The sequence below is a fragment of the Gymnoscopelus microlampas genome (genome assembly GCF_963454915.1).
Source record: "Gymnoscopelus microlampas genome assembly, chromosome: 1".
Classification (NCBI taxonomy): Eukaryota; Metazoa; Chordata; class Actinopteri; order Myctophiformes; family Myctophidae; genus Gymnoscopelus; species Gymnoscopelus microlampas.
Genome location: NC_139962.1, coordinates 5,588,692 through 5,614,274, shown reverse-complemented (window position 1 = coordinate 5,614,274; position 25,583 = coordinate 5,588,692). Strand labels below are relative to the sequence as shown.

The 25,583-nt window shown below is 41.0% G+C and overlaps 1 protein-coding gene across 1 annotated transcript in view; it reads left to right on the top strand.

Annotated features, from left to right (window-relative positions):
• Nucleotides 1-663: 663 nt before the first annotated feature.
• The window catches only part of LOC311033628 (uncharacterized protein), a 32,827-nt gene continuing 7,907 nt past the window's right edge, over nucleotides 664-25,583 (top strand). The window contains exons 1-13 of the mRNA XM_084041217.1: nucleotides 664-899; nucleotides 5,472-5,650; nucleotides 7,097-7,353; nucleotides 8,262-8,366; nucleotides 10,368-10,500; nucleotides 11,890-12,040; nucleotides 14,766-14,907; nucleotides 16,410-16,577; nucleotides 18,323-18,360; nucleotides 19,352-19,381; nucleotides 21,341-21,507; nucleotides 22,141-22,379; nucleotides 24,888-25,160. Coding sequence (XP_083897343.1) covers nucleotides 5,537-5,650; nucleotides 7,097-7,353; nucleotides 8,262-8,366; nucleotides 10,368-10,500; nucleotides 11,890-12,040; nucleotides 14,766-14,907; nucleotides 16,410-16,577; nucleotides 18,323-18,360; nucleotides 19,352-19,381; nucleotides 21,341-21,507; nucleotides 22,141-22,379; nucleotides 24,888-25,160 — 1,817 coding nt within the window. The 5' untranslated portion in view covers nucleotides 664-899; nucleotides 5,472-5,536. The remainder of the gene's footprint in view (nucleotides 900-5,471; nucleotides 5,651-7,096; nucleotides 7,354-8,261; nucleotides 8,367-10,367; nucleotides 10,501-11,889; nucleotides 12,041-14,765; nucleotides 14,908-16,409; nucleotides 16,578-18,322; nucleotides 18,361-19,351; nucleotides 19,382-21,340; nucleotides 21,508-22,140; nucleotides 22,380-24,887; nucleotides 25,161-25,583) is intronic.

The window sequence follows — 25,583 nt, the reverse complement described above, 5'->3', positions numbered from 1 at the left end:
TTGGTTTATTTTAACATCAAATCTGATATGGGAGACCTTGGCACAAAATATTTTCAGATGGTTGGGGGGGCCCACGGACAAATGCATATTCATTTTGGGGGCTTATAATAAGCAGACATTGGCAACGCTGCCAGAGAGCCAGGAGGGAGAAGGGTCTAGGGCAGGGGTCTTCAACAGGCGGTCCGGGACCCCTAGGGGGTCCTTAGAGTTACTACAGGGGGTCCACCAAATCTTTGTGTGATATGATTTTTTTTTTTTTGCATTAACCACTTGAACCCTAGCATCCCTTTTCTTAGCATCCTAGCGTCCCAACTTGAGCCAAAAATAGCTTGTAGATCGGCTATTTTTGGCAAAGAGTTATAGGTGTAGTGGGGAAAAAGTTAGTGTTTTATCTGAAACACAGTTTTATACAATATAGAGGGGGTCCCTGCTTCATCGCTCTCAGCTAGGGGGTCCTTGGCCTGAAAACGTTGAAGACCCCTGGTCTAGGGAGGACACTTGGAATCGATGGCCAGGGTGTGTTTTTTTTTTTTTTTTTTTTAAGAGTTTCACAGAACATTGTATCATTAATAGCGCATATAATTGCGCTATTATAATTCTCCAAAGTGTTAAGTCCTTTGTGTAATTTGACCTATTATCATACCTAACTCCCAATGTCTCTGGTCTAGCCAGTCTAACATCATTCTGTACCTGCCATAAGTACAGGAAACTCCACCCACTGAATATGTGGCCGGGCCTGTCAGTCAGTCAGTCAGTCAGTGGTGTGTGTGTTGACAAGAACAGCAGGAACACTTACTGTAATCATGTGTTTTTAGTGGAGGCCAATCAAGACCCCTGGGATTAATAATTGGGACATTTCATCTTTTTGGGTGGCCAACTTTGACGACGGGGCAGTAAAGGTATGTGTGGTAAAATTTCACTTCTCTATTAGGCCTCTTTGATTTTTGGGCTTTCATCAAAGGCTTTGCGCAGTGGTGTAAAGTAACTAAGTACATTTACTCAAGTACTGTACTTGGGTACACTTTTGAGGATTTGTTTTACTGGAGCGTCATCAATTTCCAATACTTTTACTTCTACTCCACTACATCTCAGAGGCAAATATTGTACTTTTACTTCCACTACAATTATTTGAAAACTTTAGTTACTTTGTAGATTTTGATTATTATCACAAAACATGCATTTACCACCTCAGCCCTATATACATTTCAGCCATTTGAAAAAAAGCCGATCTACATGTATTTTCAAAAGATTTTTTATACGTGACGAACCTGTGAAATGGGACATTCTGCACAATGAGTACTTTTACTTTTGGTACTTTAAGTACATTTTGATGCCAATGCTCTTGTACTTTTACTCAAGTCATTTTTTTTTTCATTCCAGACTTACTTGTAACAGAGTATTTTCTACAGTGCAGTATTGATACTTTTAGTAAAACATTTGAGTACTTTTACCACCACTGGCTTTTGAGTACAAGTGGTAGTATAATTATGAGCTATTCTGTGACAGTCACAGGTTGGCTCAAAAAACAACCAGAACGGACCAGTTGGGACAGTTCTGGTCGGGGTTTTATTAACAGAATGAGGTCGATCAACTAAATAACAACATATTAATACGCTCTATGCACAGCAGCCGTATTGGAAAGAAATTGGGCCTCTTCTTACTTCCTTCGCAGGTGTTACCAATGATACTAATGAAGGCTCTGTTCCATTCTGGTCAGGGTGCTGATATCGTGCATGTTGGCTCACTAGAAACACTCCATTTTGGCTCCCAAATGGCCCATTATGGTGGGTGTGTAACTCTGAGAGTTTACAAATGGAACCAAATGGACCCTTACGGGTCCATTTGGTTCCATTTTTACACTCTCAGAGTTATGGGGGTCCTTGAAAATAAGACGACCACTATGCCACGCTAAATGGAACAGAGCCTTAATTAGTATCATTGGTAACACCTGTGAAGGAAGTAAGAAGGGGCTCAATTAATTCCCAATATGGCTGCTGTGCATAGAGCCTATTAGTTCAAATAGTATAAATTGTCACCAGTCTCTTTGATCTCTGAGGGTAAATGGTTTCTTTGGGGATTTGGTTTCGCTCTTCTAAATCGACACTATGCTTCACACATGGGCCACAGCCCATTTAAATACCTTTGTTATTCAAACCACTGCAGCTTAACATTTTTGACACGTTTTGTCCAACATTTAAATATTCTGGCAGCATCTTAAGTATTGCAAAATACATGTAAGTTTGCTGTCATACGTCCTTTATTTACAAAGCAGTCGTTTGATTCTATTAGACATGAATACGCTTGTCTAAAGAAACGTCTCTAATGAGAAACTAAGTGACCTGCAGCAGTGGTTCCCAAAGTGGGGGTCCTTGAGGGGTCCCCAACAAAATGTGTTTACCCATTAAGACCTGAAGCCGATTCTACAAATGTCTATTCAGAAAAAAATGTTGGATGTTTCTATATCAGTGGTTCTCAAACTTTTTCATGTCAAGGACCCCCAAAATGATGTATTTGGCCGCCGACCCCCATCTCAAAATGTTTTGTTCCAGGGACCCCCAGAAGCAAAGAATAGAGTTAAAAATGTTCGCTTGAAAAGAATATAAATATATAAATTTGCACAGATTTTCGGCTTTTTCAAAAATAGCAGATCTACAATGTCTACAGTGTAAAAATAATGCTTTTTAGCTCAAATCAAAAAGTGACACCGATGCGTTCCAGGTCTTAATGGGTAAATTCAGCTTCACAATCATTTGAACCCCTTTATCCATATTTTATACGTTAGCTATTAAAAACAAAAAAAGCTGATATAGAAGCTCACAGCGCATCACTTTGTGCCGCACTCAAAGAGTCTCCATCCATGGAGACATGGGGTGACTAATCAATAAGAAAAAAAGTACTTTTTTTTTTGGGTGAACTATCCCTTTAAGACCCACCTTTTCACTGTAGTGTGGATGACTCCTAGGTTCACTTAGGTTCACACTGTGTGTGTGTGTGTGTGTGTGTGTGTTTTAGTTCCTACTCCCTCCTGTTGTGACTGACTGACAGTGTGTCTGAGTTCTTGTTGTCCTATAGTCTAGTCTTGTTTGTCTTGTCCTATGGGTTTTTCTCTTTCTGCAGACTGCGCCCCAGGCCAGTGTAATAACTGGATGTGGTGTGGGGGGGGGGGGGGGGGTACTACAATATCATGAACCTATTGTCACTGATAACATTGGTAAACTGAAATATGCCGGAGTACTAGTCTCAGAAACGTGTGCGTGCGTACGTAAGAACAGTACCCGTATGTGCCTTGCATATCTATGGTATCTATAATGTACTTTTAAATGTAACTCAATGCAACTCAATCACAAAACTATCATTTACATTAAAAAAGCAAAAAACACAAGAGGCCAACCGGTTGCTCACAGGAGATAAAAAATGTCTTGAAAGTGTATTCTTCCTTTTTACATCAAATTGTTATTGTGTGGGGTGGTTTAGTACATCCCACCCAGCTACTGTGGCGTATACACAGTAACATCCTCAGTGTTAAGTTAACTCTTAAGAGTACGAATAAAGGCTTCTAGCCTCATCAGACGCTCAAACGTTTTGTTTGGCAGCTGCCTCTCAGGTTGTCAAAATGTGAAACAAGACGTCACGCGGCTTCGCAGAAGAAATAGGGAGTGGTGCATTTGCCAAAATCAACGTGGCTTAATTTTCCCACCAGATCTTAGATATTCTGGTGTTCAATTTCAAGTATGTTTTGAAATCAGACGCTAGCACAACAAAGAGTTAATCAGCACTATGTTATAGACCAGTGGTTCTCAAACTTTTTCATGTCAAGGACCCCCAAATTGACTCTCTTTTCAAAAGATTTTCATATCTTTGAAAAGATATGCCAAGGGCCCCCCATAAGAGAAGATTTTTACGGCTCTATAGCAGTGATTTTCAAGCATTTTAATTTCTTGGACCCCCAGTTTGACATGCATTAGGCTATGGTCCCCCATCTAATGGCATTTCTATCTCTTGGACCCCAATTTATATCGTAAAATCAATGTCAATGTAACTCTGAGAGTGTACAAATGGAACCAAATGGACCCTAACGGGTCCATTTGGTTCCATTTGTACACTCTCGGAGTTACAGACCCATAAGGGTCCATTTGGTTCCTAACTACCATTTAGCTGGGGACCCCCTGGAACTCCCTCAAGGACCCCTGGGGGTCCCCGGACCCCACTTTGAGAACCAACGTTATAGACCAATTATTTGTTTACCAACATTGAGACTGGATGCAGAGGTGATTGTTTCACACGATCAATTCTCAACCTGTTGTTTCGGGGTGCGCTGGTTTCAGCACACCCCAACCCCCTCTAGCGAGACCTGACAGAATGGGTTTCATTGAGCGCATACTGGTTCTTATCAGTGTGACGTCGTCTGTTAAGGGGTCTATTAGAAGTTAGGGCCATTTCCTACTAGTGCAGGGGTCTTCAACCTTTTCAGGCCAAGGACCCCCTAACTGAGAGAGTGATGAAGCAGGGACCCCCGCTATATATTACATTTAAATATTAAATTGTGCTGCAGATTAAAGCTTTTCATAGATGTTGGATTCATGTTAATGTGTATTTTCAGACATTTAACGACTTAAACCGTCAATACTCAGTAAACTTTCACTCTGTACTTGGTCTGCTCTTTTTCCCCCTTTTTGCCAAAAATAGCCGATCTACAAGCCCACAACGCCTCGCAGCGCGAGGCGTTGTGAGCTTGTAGATCGGCTATTTTCGGCTAAAGTTGTCCTTAGAATAGGGATGCTAGGGTTCATGTCGTTAATGTAAAAAACAATGATCCTATCACACAGAGATTTGGCGGACCCCCTGTAGTAACTCTGAGGACCCCCTAGGGGTCCCGGACCCCTGTTGAAGACCCCTGTACTAGTGTGTCTATTCATGAATATAGTGTTTTTTTTATGTGATGAGTATTCAGTGGTGTAAAGTACATTTACTCAAGCACTGTACTTAAGTACAATTTTGAGGTACTTTTACTTTACTGGAGTATTTCCAATTGTCTGTACTTTTACTTGAACTCCACTACATCTCAGAGGCAAATATTGTACTTTTAATCCACTACAATTATTGGACAACTTTAGTTACTAGTTACTTTACAGATTTTTACAGATTAGATTTACAGACTTTTACAGATTAACCACTTCAGCCCTATGTAGACATCGGCTATTTGAAAATAGCAGATCTACAAGCTCACAACGAGTCGCGATGCGACACGTTGTGAGCTTGTAGATCTGCTATTTTCAAATTATTGTATACATTTTGAAAACATGAAATGGAAGTTTTCAGCATAATAAGTACTGCGTACATTTTGAATTCCGGACTTTTACTTGTAACAGAGTATTTCGTACAGTAGTATTGATATTTTTACTTGAGCAAAACACTTGAGTACTTCTTCCACCACCACTGTGTGTAATTACCCCTCCCATGTATCCCCATAGAGGACACAAGCCTACACAGTAACATCCATAGCCCTTACCAACCTGTGTGCGTGGAGAGAGCTGAGATGTTCCACGCGGTGGTGACGTGGAGCCTCCTGGCTCTGGCTCTGTTTCAACCCGCCTGTGAAGGCTCTTCTTTGGGGGCAGTGGTCCATGTGGTTCCCCTGGACAGCAGTCAAGTGAGTAGAGGTTTATTAATGTACTCTCTCTGTGCGTGTGCGTGTGCGTGCGCGTGTGCGTGCGCGTGTGCGTGCGCGTGTGCGTGTGTGTGTGTGTGTGTGTGTGTGTGTGTATATTCAGGGACGTGCACAGATAGACTCTAGGTGGTGCTAGAGCACCTGCCCTTTGCCCTCTTGACCAGAAGTGCCCTTTTTCAGTTTACAGCAGGGGTCTTCAACAGGGGGTCCGGGACCCCTAGGTGGTCCGCCAAATCTTTAAGTGATATGATTTTTCTTTTTACCATAACCACTCGAAACCTAGCATCCCTTTTCTGAGGAGAACTTTAGCCAAAAATAGCAGATCTACAAGCCCACAACGCCTCGCGCTGCGAGGCGTTGTGGGCTTGTAGATCGGCTATTTTTATAGGTATATGTGTAGAGGGAAAAAAGAGCAGACCAAGTAAACAAAAAAAGTATAATTTACTTGAGCACCTGCCCCTCAAAATGTCTGTGCACGCCACTGTGTATATTGGCTAGTTTTCATATATTCATACAGTAAAACACTAAGATATTATACACAATTTATATGTTAGAAGGAATTTAAGATTTCCATCATTGCCTGGCTTGGGATTTTCACAATCCCTTGTGAACATGTTAAATCTTTTTTTGGTTTAATTACCACTACAAATCAATGCAAAATACAATACCTGCATTGTGTGCTTTAGTATTTAGTCATGAGATATTTCTTTTGTGTTTTTAGTAGTTAATGAATTCAAATTGTATGTAATGTAAACGGTGAGGATCTCTTAGGTTTCTTACCTCACCGGCACAATAATCGTTCCTAGGAAAGAACTGGTACTATGCATTATGTATATATTCTGTGGTGCAAATCAAATAAATCAAATATTTATATGTTAACTTAAATCACGATACTAGGTTCACGATACGATTTTTCACGATTTTTTTAAACACAAAATAATTTTCCAGACAAATGAGCGGAAAATCTTTTTTTTAAATCGATTTTTCACGATTTTTTTAAACACAAAATAATTTTCCAGACAAATGAGCGGAAAATCTTTTTTTTAAATCGATTCTCTTACAAAGATCCCGTATGTTCTTCTCTTTTTTTTTTTAACGCACCCTCTGCTGTTTGCGTCGCGATCATTTTTTTACATCATTTGTTACAAATGTTTGCTTTAAAAAATATATGTATTCAAAGATTTGCACAAATGTTCTCGATTTTTCAAAAATAGCAGATCTACAAGCTCGTAGCGCGGCACTCGGTGCCACGCTACGAGCTTGTAGATCTGCTATTTTTGAATAGCCCAAAGTGTAAAATAATGCTTTTGAGCTCAAATCTAAAAAAAAATGACACAGATGCGTTCCAGGTCTTAATGGGTTAAATAGATTGAAATCAATTTAACGATAAATCATTTACATGACCTAACGTGAAGCGGTATGTTGCAGGTGAGGGCCCATTTCACGGTGCTGGCCCCCTTAGTAAAGGATCCCTTACCTACCCAGACTAGTGACCAGACCTACTCGTGTCCAGACCTGCCCGGCCCTGCATCGTGTTTATCAGGAGAGGACTGTATGAACCATACTGCGTCCGTACCCATCGCCGCTGACACAGCCGCACGAACACACCCGGGCTGGTGTGTTCGTCAGTGGCAGAAGACCGTTCCCAGCCACTACACCGCCACCATCGCCTTAGGGTACCATGGGTACATGTTTTTACTAGCGTCATCTCAACTAGAGCAGTGGTTCTAAACCCCTTTATCATTTCAAGGTTCTCCAGTTTGATATTTTAGAGGCCACGGACCCCCATTTGATAACATTTGTTTTTATATCTCTGGGACCCTCAATCTACACGGCAAAATCCTCAGTGTTTACGTATCATTGAGAGTGTACTACAAATGGAACCAAATGGACCCGTACAAATGGAACCAAATGGACCCGTACAAATGGAACCAAATGGACCCTTACGGGTCCATTTGGTTCCATTTGTACACTCTCTGAGTCAGTGGTGGAAAGTAACTAAGTATATTTACTCAAGTCTGTACTTAAGTACAATTTTGAGATACTTTTACTTTTATTTCCAATTTTCTATGCTGTTAGTTCAACTCCATTACATCTCAGAGACAAATATTGTACTTTTACTCTCACTACAATTATATGAAAATTTGAGTTACTAGTTACTTTGTAGATTTTGATTATTATTACAAAACATACATTCATTAACCACTTCAGCCCTATATACATTTCGGCCTTTCGAAAATAGCAGATCTACAAGCTCACAATGTGTCGCGATGCAACACATTGTGAGCTTGTAGATCTGCTATTTTCAAATGATTTTCATACATTTTATACATTTGAAAACTTGTGAAATGGTACTCGGCATAATATTTTGTATTAACATACTCTACCATACAGATTGTATAAGTTATATTGTATTAACATACTCTACCATACAGATTGGACAAAATACATTGTATTCATAAAGAAACTGTTACATAGTGCAGCTTTAATTAGTTTGATGTGATCTGTTTGGTGAGTCTACTTCAGATGAAAACATTACATGAGTTTTAAAAAATGTATAATTTCAACAATTGTTTTTGTGTTTTACGAACAGGTCCAGTGTGAAGTTTTATTTGTCATTTAAGGCCACGCCCACCGTCCGGCCTAATAATGGAGGACTCAACCAACCGCCTTATGTGGGTCTGCCACCTCCTCTGAGGTAATCACAGTGGTTTAAAGTAACTAAGTACATGTACTCAAGTACTGTACTGAAGTAGTAGCCGATCTACAAGCTCACAACGCCAAGCGACGTATTGTGAGCTTGTCGATCTGCTATTTTCAAAAGATTTGTATACATTTAATACATTTGGAAACGTGTGAAATGGGACATTCTGCATAAGGAGTATGTTCTACTTTTGGTATTTTTAAGGACATTTTTTAATTAATGGGAAATGTTTTCTTCAATAGGTTTCGAACAAATCGACAGGAAAATAATTCAAATCTATTTTTGGGGAATTGACTTTTTTTTTAGCTGATTAAACACTTAATCCCTATTTTATACTCCGATGCCTATTTTATACTCCGAACTAACGATGTTGCATAAACAAATTGCGAAAATACCGTAGCTAATCTAGAAGCTCACACATTGTGAGCTTGTAGATCTGCCATTTTATTGTAGGTATGTTTACTACTGTATTCAAAAATGTGTATATAATCAATTAATTCGATTAGTTTGATTAGTTCGATTACATGTTGCACCCCTAATCCTTATATTGGATGCATTGATTATATACAAGAATCACTGGCAAAAGTGTGTACCCAGAAGTACAGGGCTTCTGGCCCAGAAGTACAGGGATACAGGAAGTCACAGGAAGCTGCTGGACAACGTGTAGTTCTGTACTTCCTGTACTTCCGGTTTGACCAGTGGTTCTCAAACCTTTTTGTGGCGTAATAAGTGGGATAATTGACGGGTAGCCTGTCATTATTGAGAAATAAATCCTGGCGGATTTATTTCTCAATAATGACCGGCGACGCGTCAATTAGCCCGCTTATTACACGGCTACTTAATTAATGAATTAATTCACCCAAAAGTAACATCAAAACAAAGTATTTCCTGTGTTGTCCTAGTGTTGTGCTGGGTGGACACGGTCGCCTCAGAAAACAAGGAAGTGTTGGTCAAATAGAATCTAGTTTTGGTTACTGCATTGTCTATTTCTCGCTTCAAATGTTTTCAAAAACATTCTTGAGAGCAACATCTAGCTGTAAATGACATGGTGTGTTTGTTTACATGGCTGTCATGTTGGATACAGCAGGGGTTTTCAACCAGTGGTCCGGGGACCACCAGTGGTCCTTGAGGGGGTTCCAGGGGGTCCCCAGCCAAATGAATAGTTAGCAACCAAATTGACCCTTATATGTCTGTAACTCTGAGAGTGTACAAATGGAAACCAAATGGACCCTAAGGGGTCCATTTGGTTTCATTTTGTACACTCTCAGAGTTAAATGAACACTGATGATGATGGTGATACAGTGTAGATTGGGACCCCCAAGAAATTTAAATGGTTAGGTCCCTGGCATATCTTTTCAAATGGGGGTCCCTGGGCTAATATTTGTCAATTTGGGGGTCCTTGATGCGAAAAAGGTTGAAAACCACTGGGATACAGCATAAAACCAAGCAGCGCAGGTTGATATGAGCAGGTGCTCTGAGCCTTTCATTAGACAGGTTGATATGAGCAGGTGCTCTGAGCCTTTCATTAGACAGAGGTCTGTTATTGAGCTTATCGGTCATTATCGAGAAATAACACATCGCTGAATTCAGCGATTGACCAATCAGAACCAAGCCGTGTAATAATTCAACTTAATGTTGCTATGACAACAAAATGAAAACATGGCACTTCATGTCAAAATACTTCATGTCGAAAATAGACGATCTGCAAGCACACAATTCGTCACGTATTGTGAGCTTGTAGATCGGCTATTTTCAAATGATTTGACATTTTTATACATTTTGACATTCTGCACAATGAGTACTTTCTACTTTTGGCACTTTAAGTACATTTTGATACCAATACTTTTGTACTTTTACTTTTGTACTTTACGTTTTAAGTACATTTATAATACCTTACTTTTACTTGTACTTAAGTAAAACATTTGAGTACTTTTTCCAATAATAATAATACTAATAATAATACTAATAATAATAATGTGTGTATGACCTGCCCAGGGCCCGTAAGGACTGCCCTCACCACTACCATCTGTCAGTGAAGGATCTGGACGGAGACACGGTGCGCTGCCGATTCGCCAGCCCGGTAGAGTGTCCTGACTGTACTCTACATACCTTTATAGAACTGGACCAGGTCAGTCTAGTTTTACCACTTTTTTTGTAGACCTACTGCTGCTCGCTGCTGGTCAAACCAACGGTCCCTGAGTGTTAAAATGTCTATGTGTTCCGTATCAAATGCAAAAAAATAATTTAAAAAACAGCAATTGAATGAATCCTATATTTAGTTGACGAGAGTCCCCCATGCAGGGCTCTGTACTAGGCCCCCTCCTGTTTTCGCTCTACACTAATATTTTTGTATATATATTTTTTTTATTGGGTCATTTTTTTTTTTCTTTAATTTTTATCCCACGATTTTGTAACCCTTTTTACACCCGGTGCCAATTTGCTAAGTGATCCTGGGCACTACACCCCCCCCACCAGCCTAGGGAGACCAGGGCCGAGCTCATGCCTCCTTCAATGCATGAGAGCCAACTGACCTTCTTGTCACCTGACAGGGGAGAGTTTCCCTGGTTGGACGTAGCGCGTGGAAGGAACACGTTATTCCAACCAGTTCCCTTCCCCTCCATCAGGCGCCCCGGCTGACCAGGGGGAGGCAGTATAGTGACCAGGATTACTACATGTTTTTGTGAGGGTATTAACTACCCTAGGAGACACGGGGAGAACATGCAAACTCCACACAGAGTAGGCCCTTTCGCCAACCCCACCAAGGGTATGGGCGCTGATGACGCGGAGGAGAAGACACGCCCCCAGCGCCCACAGCGTCCCCGGCGGGAATCGAACCCAGGACCTTCTAGCTGTGAGGCGACAGCGCTACCGACTGCGCCACCGTGCCCCCCCAAAAAATTTTTGAAAATAGCCGATCTACAAGCTCACAACGCGTCGGCGCGTTGTGAGCTTGTAGATCTGCTATTTTCAAATCATTTTAGTACTTTTACTTTTGGTACTTTAAGTATATTTTGTTGCCAATACTTTTGCGCTTTTGCTCAAGTACATTTTTAATTCTGGACGTTTACTTGTAACAGAGTATTTCTATATTGCAGTATTGGTACTTTTACTTAACACATTGTCTGCCAAGATCGAGTTAACTCGATTTTAGCAAAAAAAATCTTTTTTATTTTACTTTTTTTTTATTTTATTTGACCCAAAGACCAAGGAGATATGAATTTTCGAAGATCTTTACTCTCATCCGCTTCCTTGTTAACTTAAAACTTTAAAATTTTGTATCTCGGCTCCTGAGTACTTTTTGTTTTTTCATTGAAAAATCTCTGGCATGAATAACAATAGGCAGTGAAAATAATTCAGGCAGTCAATGTGTTAAGTAAAGAATTTGAGTACTTTTTCCACCACTGGGAACATTGGTGGAACAATGGTGACGTTCACTGGAGACTACTCCTTCGTAGTGATGATTGGTGGAGGACCACCATTACCCTGTTTAAAAAGTGTTCCTCTCTCTCTACTGTAGGAACATTGCATGGTGACATTCACTGGACATGGCCCGGTGGGTCAGTACTTCATGGTAGTGATGGTGGAGGACCATATACCTGCTCCTAAGAAATACATGCTCATGAGCAACCAGGCCCTCAGCTCTGTGCCTGTACATCTGTCTCTCACCGGTATGTCTGTTGTTCACTCTCTCATTATGATATATGGATCATATATGTTGATATTGTATTTGTATTATATACTGTCTATTATCCTATCTTACATTTGGGAGTGTTGCGCATGCGTGACTGTGCCATGTCTGTCCTCCGAGGCGAGTGCAGGCGACTACAGCCGAGCGAAAACGAAGCGGCGCCCCATTGAAATGGGTCTGTCTCTCTCGGTTTGCTTTCGCTTTCGCTTCGCGTCTCGAAACACACACCGCTGTTGCTTTCGCTTTTGGCTTGCGTTTCGAAACGTCGACAGCGTACGACACGAGAGCCTCACGCCCGTGTCTGTCGAGTTAAAACCGTGTCTCTCTGTCTCTCTCACTCTTTCCCTCTCTCTGTCTCTGTCCCTCTTTCCCTCTCTCTGTCTCTCCCACTCTTCCCCTCTCTCTGTCTGTCTGTCTCTCTCACTCTTTCCCTCTCTCTGTCTCTGTCCCTCTTATCCTCGCTCTGTCTCTGTCCCTCTTAAGGTCCTTACACACCGGGGCGATTTTTTCGTGTGAATAAATTAAAAACCTTCCTAAAGTCAATGGGTCTCATTCAGCAATAAATTCGTAAGTTGTCTAAGTGAATTCCTAAGAGAAGTCGAGTTAGATTCATGAAACGTTCTTAAAAGGCAGAATTGTTCGTAACTATGTTCTTGATGATGATGACTCACAATCCTCGTAACTTGAAGGGGTGTGCCAGTTAATCCTAATTACCATAGGGAGCCTCCCCACCAATCCCCATATAAGGCATGACTGCATGGCTTTGCCTACAGTCACACCTGTGTGTGATTGCTGCACACAGAAATCACAGGAAATCACACAGAGAAATAAAGTTGAGAGAATGAAGTAAAGAATACCTAAACTAAAGCCTAAAGATGGTGGAACACCAGACTCCAAACATAAAAATAAATAAATATTTCTGTGGAGGTACTTCTGAAGTGAACAGCAAATTATTTTTTATTTAATTAATGAATGTATTTTATTATTTCTCTCACATTAATCAACATATCACTACTCAACATCAATGTAAATTTGCTGAAATTAGCTGTTAAAAATGTTATCCATATTTCATGTTCAGGAGTAGCGTTAGTAGTGGATATAAAACATTTTAGTACTGAAAGCTGGTGGGTGGATATAGAGGGTCTTTAAAGGACAACTTTGTTTTTTTACAACCAATGTTTATGTTTTAGATTGTAATTAAAGTAAATAAAAGATGAGTGTTAAAAATTCTAAATTTACTGCTTTCTATAGTTTTAGCAATTTTCACAATCTTTTTTACAGTGTTTTCACAGTGGGCGGGGGCATTCTGTCCGGTGGCTAAATATGTATTTTTTTAACACATTAACCCGGCGTTTTCTTTATTATTATTTACAGTAGCTCTTCTAGCCCCCAATAACTCACATCTGGCCATCTCAGACAGCCGGACCTTTTTTATTGTGTAAAAAAGGCATATTTAGCCACCGGACAGAATGCCCCCGCCCACTGTAAAAAATATCGCAAAAAATGCTAAAACTATAGAAAGCAGTAAATGAAAAAAAAATTACACTCATCATTTATTTACTTTAATTACAAGCTAAAATATAAACCTTGGTTGTAAAAAAACAAAGTTGTCCTTTAAGGTAGCAGCTGCTTGGTATGTAATGGGGTGGTAATAGGGGTGTGGTGGGTGATATGGTGGTGCAAGGAGGGGTGTAGGGGGCTGTGTGGGGTATGGGGATGGGTGTGACGGGTGGGTATAGGGGGGCTTTCAGGTAGGAAGGGGACTTGAAAATGGGGGTGTGGCGAATGTCGGGATATGGGGGTGGGGGTATGGGGGGGCGATGAGGGTGGGTTGGGTGGGGGGTTATGGGGTGGGTATGGGGCTTGGGCTTCAACTCAACCGGGTCTGTTTGGGTTAGATGCATTTGGCTGCAGACCCCCACCTGAAAATATTTTCTGCTAGGGAAATGTTTTCAAAATTTATCAAAATGTTTCGAAAATAGCCGATCTACAAGTTCAAAATTGCCAGTAATGGGACGCGTTGTGAGCTTGTAGATCAGCTATTTTCAAACAAAGTATAAAATAGGGTTAAAGTGATTAAACTGTTCCTCGTTTGGTGTGGACCCCCTGGAACAGCTTCAAGGACCCCTGGGGGTCCCCAGACCACACCTTTGAGAACCTTTTTTGCTCTAAAGATATGATAAAAATATTATTGTAATTTAAATCCTATATTATACAACTGTAGAATTGAAGAAACTTCGAGAATTAATTATTTTTGCACAAACATATCACACTTAAGAACTCAAAGGCCACCCTAAGAGTGCTCTCTAGTATGCGTAGATTTTTTCTTAACTTAAGAACAAATCACAGCTAAGAAAACATTTGTGAATGCCAAAATCTCTTAAAAAACTTCTTAAGTGGGTCTAAGAACAAATTTGTTCGTAAGTACGGTTCATGAATCGGGCCCAATGGCTCCGTACATGGAGCGAAAAAGCGTCATTTCATTATTCGGAACGAGTCCGAATTTTGCGTATATTCGCTATATTCGCCGGTGTGTAACAACCTTTATCCTCTCTCTGTCTCTGTCCCTCTTTCCCTCTCTCTCTCTCTCTCTCTCTCTCTCTCTCTCTCTCTCTCTCTCTCTCTCTCTCTCTCTCTCTCTCTCTCTCTCTCTCGCACTCCTTCCCTCTCTCTCTGGCTCATGGACAGTGTGTGTTGTGTTTCAGTGGAGCAGCCGTCCACTCCGACTCCACCGTGCAGTGCAGAGCCTCTGGCCTCCAGCCAGACTCCCAGGGAGAACGCACTGCTGGACGTGTTGCAATACGAGCAGATCGACGTGACCGTCAGCTTCATCTCACAGCTGGAGAGGTATCCCAACATGTTCAATGTATTCAGCATCAATGAAACACATTGTTTTCAGGGGAGATTATCAAGTTGAACTAGTAAAACTATGTATGTTGGTGGACTTTGTTAGCGAGTATTCTTTCAGTTACTTTAGCCGTTAATCGAATAATAGAGAAATGTGTTTTTTAATTTCATTTAAAATAATCATGTCAAAGAATCAATACGAAAACATGTTTTAGAATTGACTATCGATTAGTCTCTTTAACCACTTAAGCCCTTTTCTACTTAAAGGGCAAGACCACTTTGGTAGAGGTTTGGGTTGTGTAGTTACCTTGCTATGATGTAACTCCAAAGGTGGACTAGAAATCTAAAATAATTGCTCCATTGTTTAGAAATTGATAATTCAAAATATGCTCCTCATTGACTTACATTGTACGGTAAAACAGCTCTCAAAGTCACTCTTTTAGCACGTAAACAAACACAAACAAAGTTGATTCAGACAATATAGAACATCACCAAACCCAGTACTGTTTGTTTTTTTAATAAAAATGTCAACTTCCTGTTGATTTTACTATTTGAAGATCCGGATCCAGTCCAGGTTTTCTTCTTAATAAAAATAGCAAAATCAACAGGAAGTTAACATTTTTATTAAAAAAACAAACAGTACTGGGTTTGTTTACATGCTAAAATAGTGACTTTGAGAGCTGTTTTACCGTACAATGTAAGTCAATGAGGAGCATATTTTGAATTATCAATTTCTAAACAATGGAGCAATTATTTTTGATTTCTTGTCCACCTTTGGAGTTACATCATGGCAAGGTAACTACACAACCCAAACCTCTACCAAAGTGGTCTATCCCTTTAAGCACTTTTTAATAGTTCCCCGTACAAAAGGCTCTCAACACATCGCATCTCTACACGCACATCTCTCTGCGTGTACAGTAGATCTGCAATTTTTGCTATTTATTTTGAAAAACCGTTGAAAATGTTTGCCTACGATTCATTAATTTCTTTCTTTAATATTAAAGAAATGGCCCTGACCCACAGGTTGGGAATCACTGGTTTTAAATGCATTGGAATGAATGAAATGATTTAGAGCAGGGGTCTTCAACGTTTTCAGCCCAAGGACCCCCTAGCTGAGAGAGAGAGGAAGCAGGGACCCCCTCTATTTTGTGTAAAATTGTGTTTTAGATTCAACTTTTTTTGTTTGCGTTTACTGTTATTTTTTCCCTCTACACCTGTAACTCTTTGCCAAAAATAGCCGATCTACAAGCTCACAACGCCTCGCAGCGAGGCGTTGTGAGCTTGTAGATCGGCTATTTTTGTCTAAAGTTTTCCTCAGAAAAGGAATGCTAGGGTTCAAGTGGTTAAGTTAAAAAAAAGAAAAAATCATATCAAACAAAGATTTGGCGGACCCCCTGTAGTAACTCTGAGGAGCCCCGGACCCCCTGTTGAAGACCCCCTGTCTGATTTAGAGAACTGGTTGCTGTCAGTTAAAGTGTCTCTGTTCTCCGTGGCTTGGCCAGTGTTTCAGAGATAGCGGTGGTGGGTCCTCCTGCCCTCTTCAGGTCACACCTCAGTACTGCAGCCTCCCATGGCAACATGAACCTAGCCAGCATGAAGCTGTCATGGGTTCGAGGTCCCAACTCACTGGCCCCCCTCCTGCCCATCTGCTACTCTGCCAACACCGACAGGTAGGTGGCGCTGTGGGACGTTGTGTGCACAGGGGGAAAAAAACAGTACAAGATTTATAATTAAGATATTATTAGACCTGAAGCCGATTCTACATGTCTCCTAAATCTCAACAGTATTCTCAAAAACGTATGTTTCTATATCAGTGGTGCTCAAACTTTTTCATGTCAAGGACCCCCAAAATTATATGTATTTGGCCCGAGGACCCCCATCAAAATATTTTGTTCCAGGGACCCCCCAGAAGCAAAGATTGGAGTTAAAAATGTTCGCTTTAAAAATATATATATTCAAAGATGTGCACACATTTTCACGATTTTTCAAAAATAGCAGATCTACAAGCTCATAGCGCGGCACTCGGTGCCGCGCTATGAGCTTGTATATCTGCTATTTTTGAATAGCCCAAAGTGTAAAATAATGCTTTTTAGCTCAAATCTAAAAATGACACAGTTCCAGGTCTTAATGGGTTAAATTAGCACCCTACTTGATCATACTACAGGGTCACATAAAAGCATCATTAATCTTCCCAGTTCGGTCCCGTAGATCTATTAACTCCTTCAATATCTTTAAAGCATCTATCTTTACTCATTTTCAAATAACCTGCTTCTGCTTCTAAAGGCTAACTGGTTGTTTTCTCTGTCTTCTATAATCTGTCCTCTGAATCATAGGGAATATACTGCAATTTAATTTCCAAAAAGCATGTGCATGTTTGTATTTCTGTGTATTGGCATGGGCATGTCAATGCATGTTACCGCATGTGCATGTGTGTTACGGTCTGTAGCTGCTACTCTTGTGTTTTGCTCATTTAGCTTTGCATGGGTACATTAATGCATGAAGTCTGTTGTTGTGTGGGTGTTCGGGTGGGGCGGGAGCGGCCTGTTTCAGGAGAGCTTTTGGTTTGTTTTTGTCAAGTTTGTTTTGTCTTATCTATGTACAGTATGCTATTTGTTGTATTGTTTTGCCTATTGTACTTTCTGTATTGTTGTGATAAGGACCCTCTCGAAAACGAGATGATACATCTCAAGGGGTTATCCTTCTAATAAAGGTACTATATATATCAAAAGTAGCAGATCTACAAGCTCGAAAAGAGCTTGTAGATCTGCTACTTTTGATGCTTTTGAACTTGAATCCTGGAAAGTAACAGTTTTTGACATCGTCACCTTGCTAAACTAATGGCCTAAGTCATTTTTTGAGGAAAATGTTATTTTTGCCTAAGTCAGCTCCTCATGACACTGCCCCCACTGGTAAAATCGCCTATCTCCTAATTAAAAAGGATCATGCTGTTCACTCCCCTTTTAGTATAATGGCCTAACACCCTAGTGTGACTTAGGCCAAAATAGGCATTTTTTTGGGCCTAAGTCACATGATTTTGTGACATAGGCCAAATTATTTAATGATTTAGGCCATTTTGGGGATTTATTTTTGGCCTAAATCAGATTTAATCCTATTTAAACCTATTTAAATCTCTTATGTTACATAACTGACAGACAGTGTTATTTTTATTTTAATAGTCATAATTTGTTATATACGTTTTGGGTGAAATGATTAAGAAATATCATATAATTTTGTTTTGGATCAGTTTTTTATTTTTCCTGAAAAACTTTCAAAAATGACTTAGGCCATTAGTTTAGCAAGGTGACGATGTATGAGGTTTCCACCCGAACAATGACGGCGATATAACACTGCTAATATCCAGAGTATGTTTGTTATGGGAGAAGACGTCTGAAGTTCCGCTGTTTGTGTTTTACAGCTTGCAGTCTGATACCAGATGTCTGTGGCTGTACCAAAGTAAGATCTTCACGACAAACTACCACTTACGTCCCTGACGTCTGTTTATTAAGAGTTCTGATGCATGTCTGTGATTCAGACACAGTAAAATCTCTCTTTTAATGTATCCATGTGTATCTGAGAGGGTGTCCAAATGTAAAAAAAAGAAAAGGATTATATTTGCACGCTCGCTCTCTGAGTCGGACTTCTCTCCCCCCTGGCCCCCCACACACGATTCGATTCAAATTCAAATGAGCTTTATTGGCGAGAGAAAACCTACGTTTACATTGCCAAAGCAAGTGTCAAAATATAATAGTAAACAGTTTAAGAAAATGTGGAAAGTATATACAGTTGGAGGGGGTACAGCATTTTGTTAAACAGAGCTATGTCACATTGCGTTGTTATATACATGTTACAGTATATATATACATGTTACAGCAGGGGTCTTCAACGTCTTTCAGGCCGAGGACCCCCTAGCTGAGAGAGAGATGAAGCAGGACCCCCTAGCTGAGAGAGAGATGAAGCAGGGACCCCCTCGATATTGTATAAAATTGTGTTTCAGAGTATACTTTTTTTGTTTACTTGGGTCTGCTCTTTTTTCCCTCTACACATATACCTCTTTGCCAAAAATAGCAGATCTACAAGCTCACAACGCCTCGCAGCGCGAGGCGTTGTGAGCTTGTAGATCTGCTATTTTTGGCTAAAGTTCTCCTCAGAAAAGGGATGCTATGGGTTCAAGTGGTTAGTGTAAAAAGAAGAATCATATCACACAAAGATTTGGCGGACCCCCTGTAGTAACTCTGAGGACCCCCTAGGGGTCCCGGACCCCCTGCTGAAGACCCCCTGTGTTACAGTATATACAGGGTATAAAGCTGTACACTTAGACTTTAGACGTTGTCTACTTAAAATCCAGGAATGTGACCGTGTACAGTTGTAAATGTATCATATTTGATTTGAGCACACATTTTATAAGACTATATTTTGTTGTCTTTTTCTCTCTCTCTCTCTCCAGGACAAAATAAAGGTCTTCCTGCAGGATCAGGTCAGTGATACGGTTCACTGCAATAATTCAGTAGTAATAGTAATAATAATAACTAGAAAATGTGCTCCTCGGAGCACAGGTCTCCGCCTGTACTGTTCCTGATTAATCCTGTCTTACCTCACTTCAAAAGATATAAATGATCTTTTGAAGTGACACACCTATTTATAAGCCTCTATTTCATCATGCGTCTCGCTAGCCAATCAAAGCACACCCTTTCAACATATTGTCACGTGTCACGTGAAGCTTGACCTATGTTAGCTTGGTGGACACACGGAAGGACGAGAACGAAAACATAGTCTCCTGGCGGAGACAAATAATAATAATAATAATAATAATAATAATAAAGTCAAAAGACGATGTCCTTTGATACAAGAATTTATAAATAAATAAGCAAAATCTTCACTCAATCTCGTGAAAGTAAATGGAAATTATGAGTCTTCTTAATCGGAATATTATAGTTAGATTTTTAAAGTTTCTATACTTCTGTTTCTAACAGTACTACTACTAGTACTTTAATCATGTGTTTGTTATTCAGATTTTTGTTGTTGCGTCATTTTAATTTAATTTATTTTACCTTTTTTTCTCTGCAATTTAGTCGTTATGCCAATGAATTCCTCCCCACACACATTACTGTGTTGTCAGTTGTCCCTGCTGTTGTATATCCTACTGCATTGGTTCTCAAAGTGGGGTCCGGGGACCCCCAGGGGTCCTTGAGGGAGTTCCAGGGGGTCCCCAGCTTAATGATAGATTAGGCACCAAATGGACCCTTATGGGTCTGTAACTCTGAGAGTGTACAAATGGAACCAAATGGACCCTTATGGGTCTGTAACTCTGAGAGTGTACAAATGGAACCAAATGGACCCTAACGGGTCCATTTGGTTCCATTTGTACACTCTCAGAGTTAAATTAACATTGATTTTACGATATAAATTGCGGTCCAAGTGATAGAAATGTCATTAAATGGGGGTCCGTAGCCCTAATGCATGTCAAACTGAAGGGTCCTTGAAATTAAAATGGTTGAGAATCACTGCTAGAGCCGTAAAAATCTTCTCTTATGGGGGTCCCTGGCATATCTTTTGAAATGGGGGTCCGCGGGCTAATAAGTGTCAATTTGGGGCTCCTTGACATGAAAAAGTTTGAGAACCACTGCCCTACTGACTCACCTGCCAGTGAGGACAAGGAGCCCTCACCGAGAGGATGTAGAGCACTCCATTCTACTCCTCCCGCCCGTGCTTTTCAGTGGGGGGGGGGGGGGGGTTCAAGTTTGTGAACCCTTGGCATAAATAACTGTAAACCGTAGGCCTGTCAAAAAAAATAGATTCATGAATAAATCGCGATTCTTAATGCCACGATTTTAAAAATCGATTCAAAATATTAAAATCGATTTTTTGGATTTTTTTTTTTTTTTTTTTTTTAATAAGTTAGTACCTTTTTCACTGGCAATTTGTCTGAAATCAATGTCAGAAAGACTGCCTGACATGATCTGGCTGCATTGAAGTGTATGATTCAACTTTTCATGGTTTATATTATATTAAAATGTTCTAGTATAATTAAAGCAAAGTGATTTGGGGTAGAAAATCGCAATAAATCGCAGAATCGAATATCAATTAATCGCAGAATCGCAATATTAATCGAATCGGCACCCTAAAAAATCGCAATAAATCGCAGAATCGAATCGAATATCAATTAATCGCAGAATCGCAATATTAATCGAATCGGCACCCTAGAAAATCGCAATAAATCGCAGAATCGAATCGAATATCAATTAATCGCAGAATCGCAATTTTAATCGAATCGGCACCCTAGAAAATCGCAATAAATCGCAGAATCGAATCGAATATCAATTAATCGCAGAATCGCAATTTTAATCAAATCGGCACCCTAGGAATCGATTTTGAATCGAATCGTGAGGTAAGTGAATCGTGACACCCCTACTAACCGTGTGGTACTTTGTTCCAGTCCTGACGTGTGAGGCTACAATGATGAGTCTGGTTCTGTCAGTGAGCAGTCTGAACAACATCCAGCTGTCTGAACTGCAGCTCAACAGCGCCACCTGCCCCGTCACATACAACAGCACCCACCTGACCGCGCTCATCTCCCTGACCGGCTGTGGAACCAAGACAGTGGTACGATCAATGCCTCGTTTATCGCTATATATATATATATAGGTGCGCGCCTGACAGTCAGTGGTGGAAAAAGTACTCAAATGTTTTACTCGAGCAAAAGTATCAACACTGCAATGTAGAAGTCCGGAATTAAAAATGTACTTGAGTAAAAGTACAAAAGTATTGGTATCAAAATGTGCTTGAAGTACTAAAAGGTTTGAAAATAGCCGATCTACAAGCTCACAACGCGTCGCGATGCGACGCGTTGTGAGCTTGTAGATCGGCTCTTTTCAAACAGCCCAGGTATAAAATAGGGCTGTAGTGGTTAATGTACGTTTTATAATGTGATCATGTATATCTGCAAAGTAACTAGTAACTACAAGTTTTCAAACAATTGCAGTGGAGTAAAAGTACCAATATTTGCCTCTGAGATGTCGTGGAGTAGAAGTAAAAGTATTGGACAATTGGAAATTCTCCCGTAAAGTAAAAGTATTGGAAATTGGAAAGACTCAAGCAAAGTACAAAATACCTCAAAAAATGTACTGCAGTGCAGTACATGAGTACATGTACTTAGTTACTTTACACCACTGGTGGAAAATTTGACAAAAAAAAAATTGACCCTTACCCCCCCCCCCCCCCCCCCCCCCCCCGCAGCATTCCGGCAACGAGCTGGTCTACACCAACACCCTGCGGAGCGTGCGGCCGTACACCACGGTCAGCCGACTGCCCAGCCTGGTCCTCCCGCTGGCCTGTCGGATCCCGGGCGTCGTGGCCCGCGGCCCCCACTTCCACGTCCCCTGGCCCTCCGCGGAGGAGGTGTTCGGCGGCAACGTGTCCGACCCACACTACTACAGCCTGGACTTCAGCCTGGTTGAGCCGAATTCTACTAAAAGGTCCGTCCGTCCCATCCAGGATTCATTTCATAGACCAGGGGGGTCTTCAACGGGGGGGGGGGGGGTCCGGGACCCCTAGGGCATTGGTTCTCAAAGTGGGGTCCGGGGGGTACTTGAGGGGGTTCCAGGGGGTCCCCAGCTAAATGAGGGATAGGAACCAAATGCAAATGGACCCTTATGGGTCTGTAACTCTGAGAGTGTCCAAATGGAACCAAATGGACCCTTATGGGTCTGTAACTCTGAGAGTGTCCAAATGGAACCAAATGGACCCTAACGGGTCCATTTGGTTCCATTTGGACACTCTCAGAGTTAAATTAACATTGATTTTACAATATAAATTGGGGTCCCAGAGGTATAAATGCCATTAAATGGAGGTCCGTAGCCTAATGCATGTTAAACTGGGGGGTCCTTGAAATGAAAATGGTTGAGAATCACTGCTAGAGAGCCGTGAAAACCTTCTCTTATTGGGGTCCCTGGCTTATCTTTTCAAATGGGGGTCCGCGGGGTAATAAGTGTCAATTTGGGGGTCCTTGACATGAAAAAGTTTGAGAACCACTGCCCTAGGGGGTCCTCAGAGTTACTACAGAGGGTCCGCCAAATCTTTGTGTGATATGATTTTTTTTTTTACATTAACCACTTGAACCCAGCATCCCTTTTCTGAGGAGAACCTTAGCCAAAAATAGCAGATCTACAAGCTCACAACGCCTCGCGTTGTGAGCTTGTAGATCGGCTATTTTTGGCAAAGAGCTATTGGTGTAGAGGGGAAAAAAAGAGCAGACCACGTAAACAAAAAAAGTTGAATATGAAACACAATTTTATACAAGGGGGTCCCTGCTTCATCTCTCTCTCAGCTAGGGGGTCCTTGGCCTGAAAACGTTGAAGACCCCTGTCATAGACATATATAGTATCAACCAAACGGTTCAAAAATAACACTATCCGCTCTATTCAGGCGCGAGTTTGCTAAACACACTAATATCTGATTTAGGACTAGGCAAGAGGCGTTCCCCCGCAAACTTTGGTATTCTGGGGCACCTCCCTTACCCGCTGAACACCTGCGCTACCCCTTACATTATGCATAGGTGTGGTTTGGGCGTTACAATGATAAAACCAATCACCGTGCCAGAAGCCACTGCCTTTAGGAGAAGACTGCGCTAGCCGTCATCCCCGATCCAATATATGCTCTCCTATCTCCCTGTCTGCACTGTTGCCTGGTCTGATTATTGTAAGCCACATTGGGCTTGTTTTCCTGCCGGGTCCAATTGGTCACGTATTTGTCGGGCTTTGGGTTGGGCTGGGCTAGGCAACAAAATACTTATTTTTAAAAATTTTATCCAAATACATTTTTATATAAATTTGTAGCCTATTGTGTTCACAATAAGCAACTTGTCATATTAGTCAGATCCGGAATAGTATATGAAAGCCATTTAAAATATTTATACTATTGGAATCTTACACACCGGCTGCTCCCAAATAATTAATTACATTATGTTGCGACAACGCTCCTACAGGCAGCCATAGACCTCCAGCTGGTCGACCACAGGGCCGGGCGGTGGTACACAGACATACAGTAGCATATGGCTATAATAAATTGGCCAGTTTTAGGAAAGGTCTATATGTACTCACATTGGCTGTTATTGTTCTATTTCCACCATTCCACCAACGGATTCCAGGGGTGTGTAAACATCTCTGAAGTAGCTCCATAGTTTCCTCTGAAGAGACGCAGTTAACTTATACATCCATATTGTCCCCGTTCTCTTTCATCATCCACCTTTGTTCAATAATCCCGAACAGAGCTACACTTTAAGTTTACATCAATCATAGCCTCTCAAACCCAGATACATTGCTGTGACGCGTAAAACACTAAACCAAAAACAAAATAAAGCATGAAAAACAAAAAACAAAAAATATGTCCAAAAAAGGGGGGGGGGGGGGTCATCCGTCTAACGCATACATGGGCAACTGGCGGCCCGGGGGCCACATGCGGCCCCCCACCTTCACTTAATGCGGCCCGCAGGTTAATATCAGAATACTGATATATTATTGATTTCAGCTGTTTACAATTCCTAACATACAAACATGACCCGCTTTCATTACTTCAGTCTATATTAGTAGCTTAATGACTAGTACTAAAATTCTATTGTCTTTTTTATGTCCAATATATTTGTATTTAAGTTAATAAAATGAACATAAGTATAACCAAATGCATTTGAAATTAAATACAAATTTTACTTTTCAGGATTCCAATTGAAAAATACAACAAATTAATTCTGGATTCCAATTGAAAAGCAGCAAAAATAGCAGATCTACAAGCTCAAAACGCGTCGCAGCGCGACGCGTTTTGAGCTTGTAGATCGGCTATTTTTGCTACTTTTGTGTGACATAGAATGGCAATATGCAATGTGGCCCTCTGGAGTGAGTGTGGAAATATAGTGGCCCTCTCCGTCATCAAAGTTGCCCACCTATGGTCTAACGGGAAACTGGTACTATACCTCCTCTTTTGGCCTCCAGGTTTCGCAGCCACCTCCTCGCCCAAGCAGGGGGGCGGGCGCAGCGCGACGTGTCAATGTCGTTGTCGTCGTCGCTGGGTGGGTCTGGGAGCTGGCTGGACGCTGTGAACAGAGGCTCCTCCTCCCGGGCGGGGGCCATGGGGTCCAAGCTGCAGTACCTGTATCTCAGCGTGACGTCCAGATGCACGGTGCCCCGAGCCGAGCTGCTGGTGGAGAAGTGCATGGAGGCCGAGACGGAGGACATGGCCGACCCTCATCCTCTGATGGAGAACGGGTTAGTCGACTGAAAAGATCCATTGATTCATTCACTGATTCATTCGCTCACTCATTGACATCTTTACACAGTGGTGTAAAGTAACTAAGTACATTCACTTAAGTACTGTACTGAAGTACAATTTTGAGGTGTCTGTACTTTACTTGAGTATTTCCAATTTCCAATACTTTTACTTCTACGCCACTACATCTCGGAGGCAAATATTGTACTTTTACTCCACTACAATTATTTGAAAACTGTAGTTACTAGTTACTTTTCAGATGTAATTATGATATTATGAAACATACATTAACCACTTTAGCCCTATTTTATACGCGACGCGTTGTGAGCTTGTAGATCTGCTATTTTCAAATATTTTAGTACTTTTACTTTTGGTACTTTAAGTACATTTTGATACCAATGCTTTTGTACTTTCACTCAAGT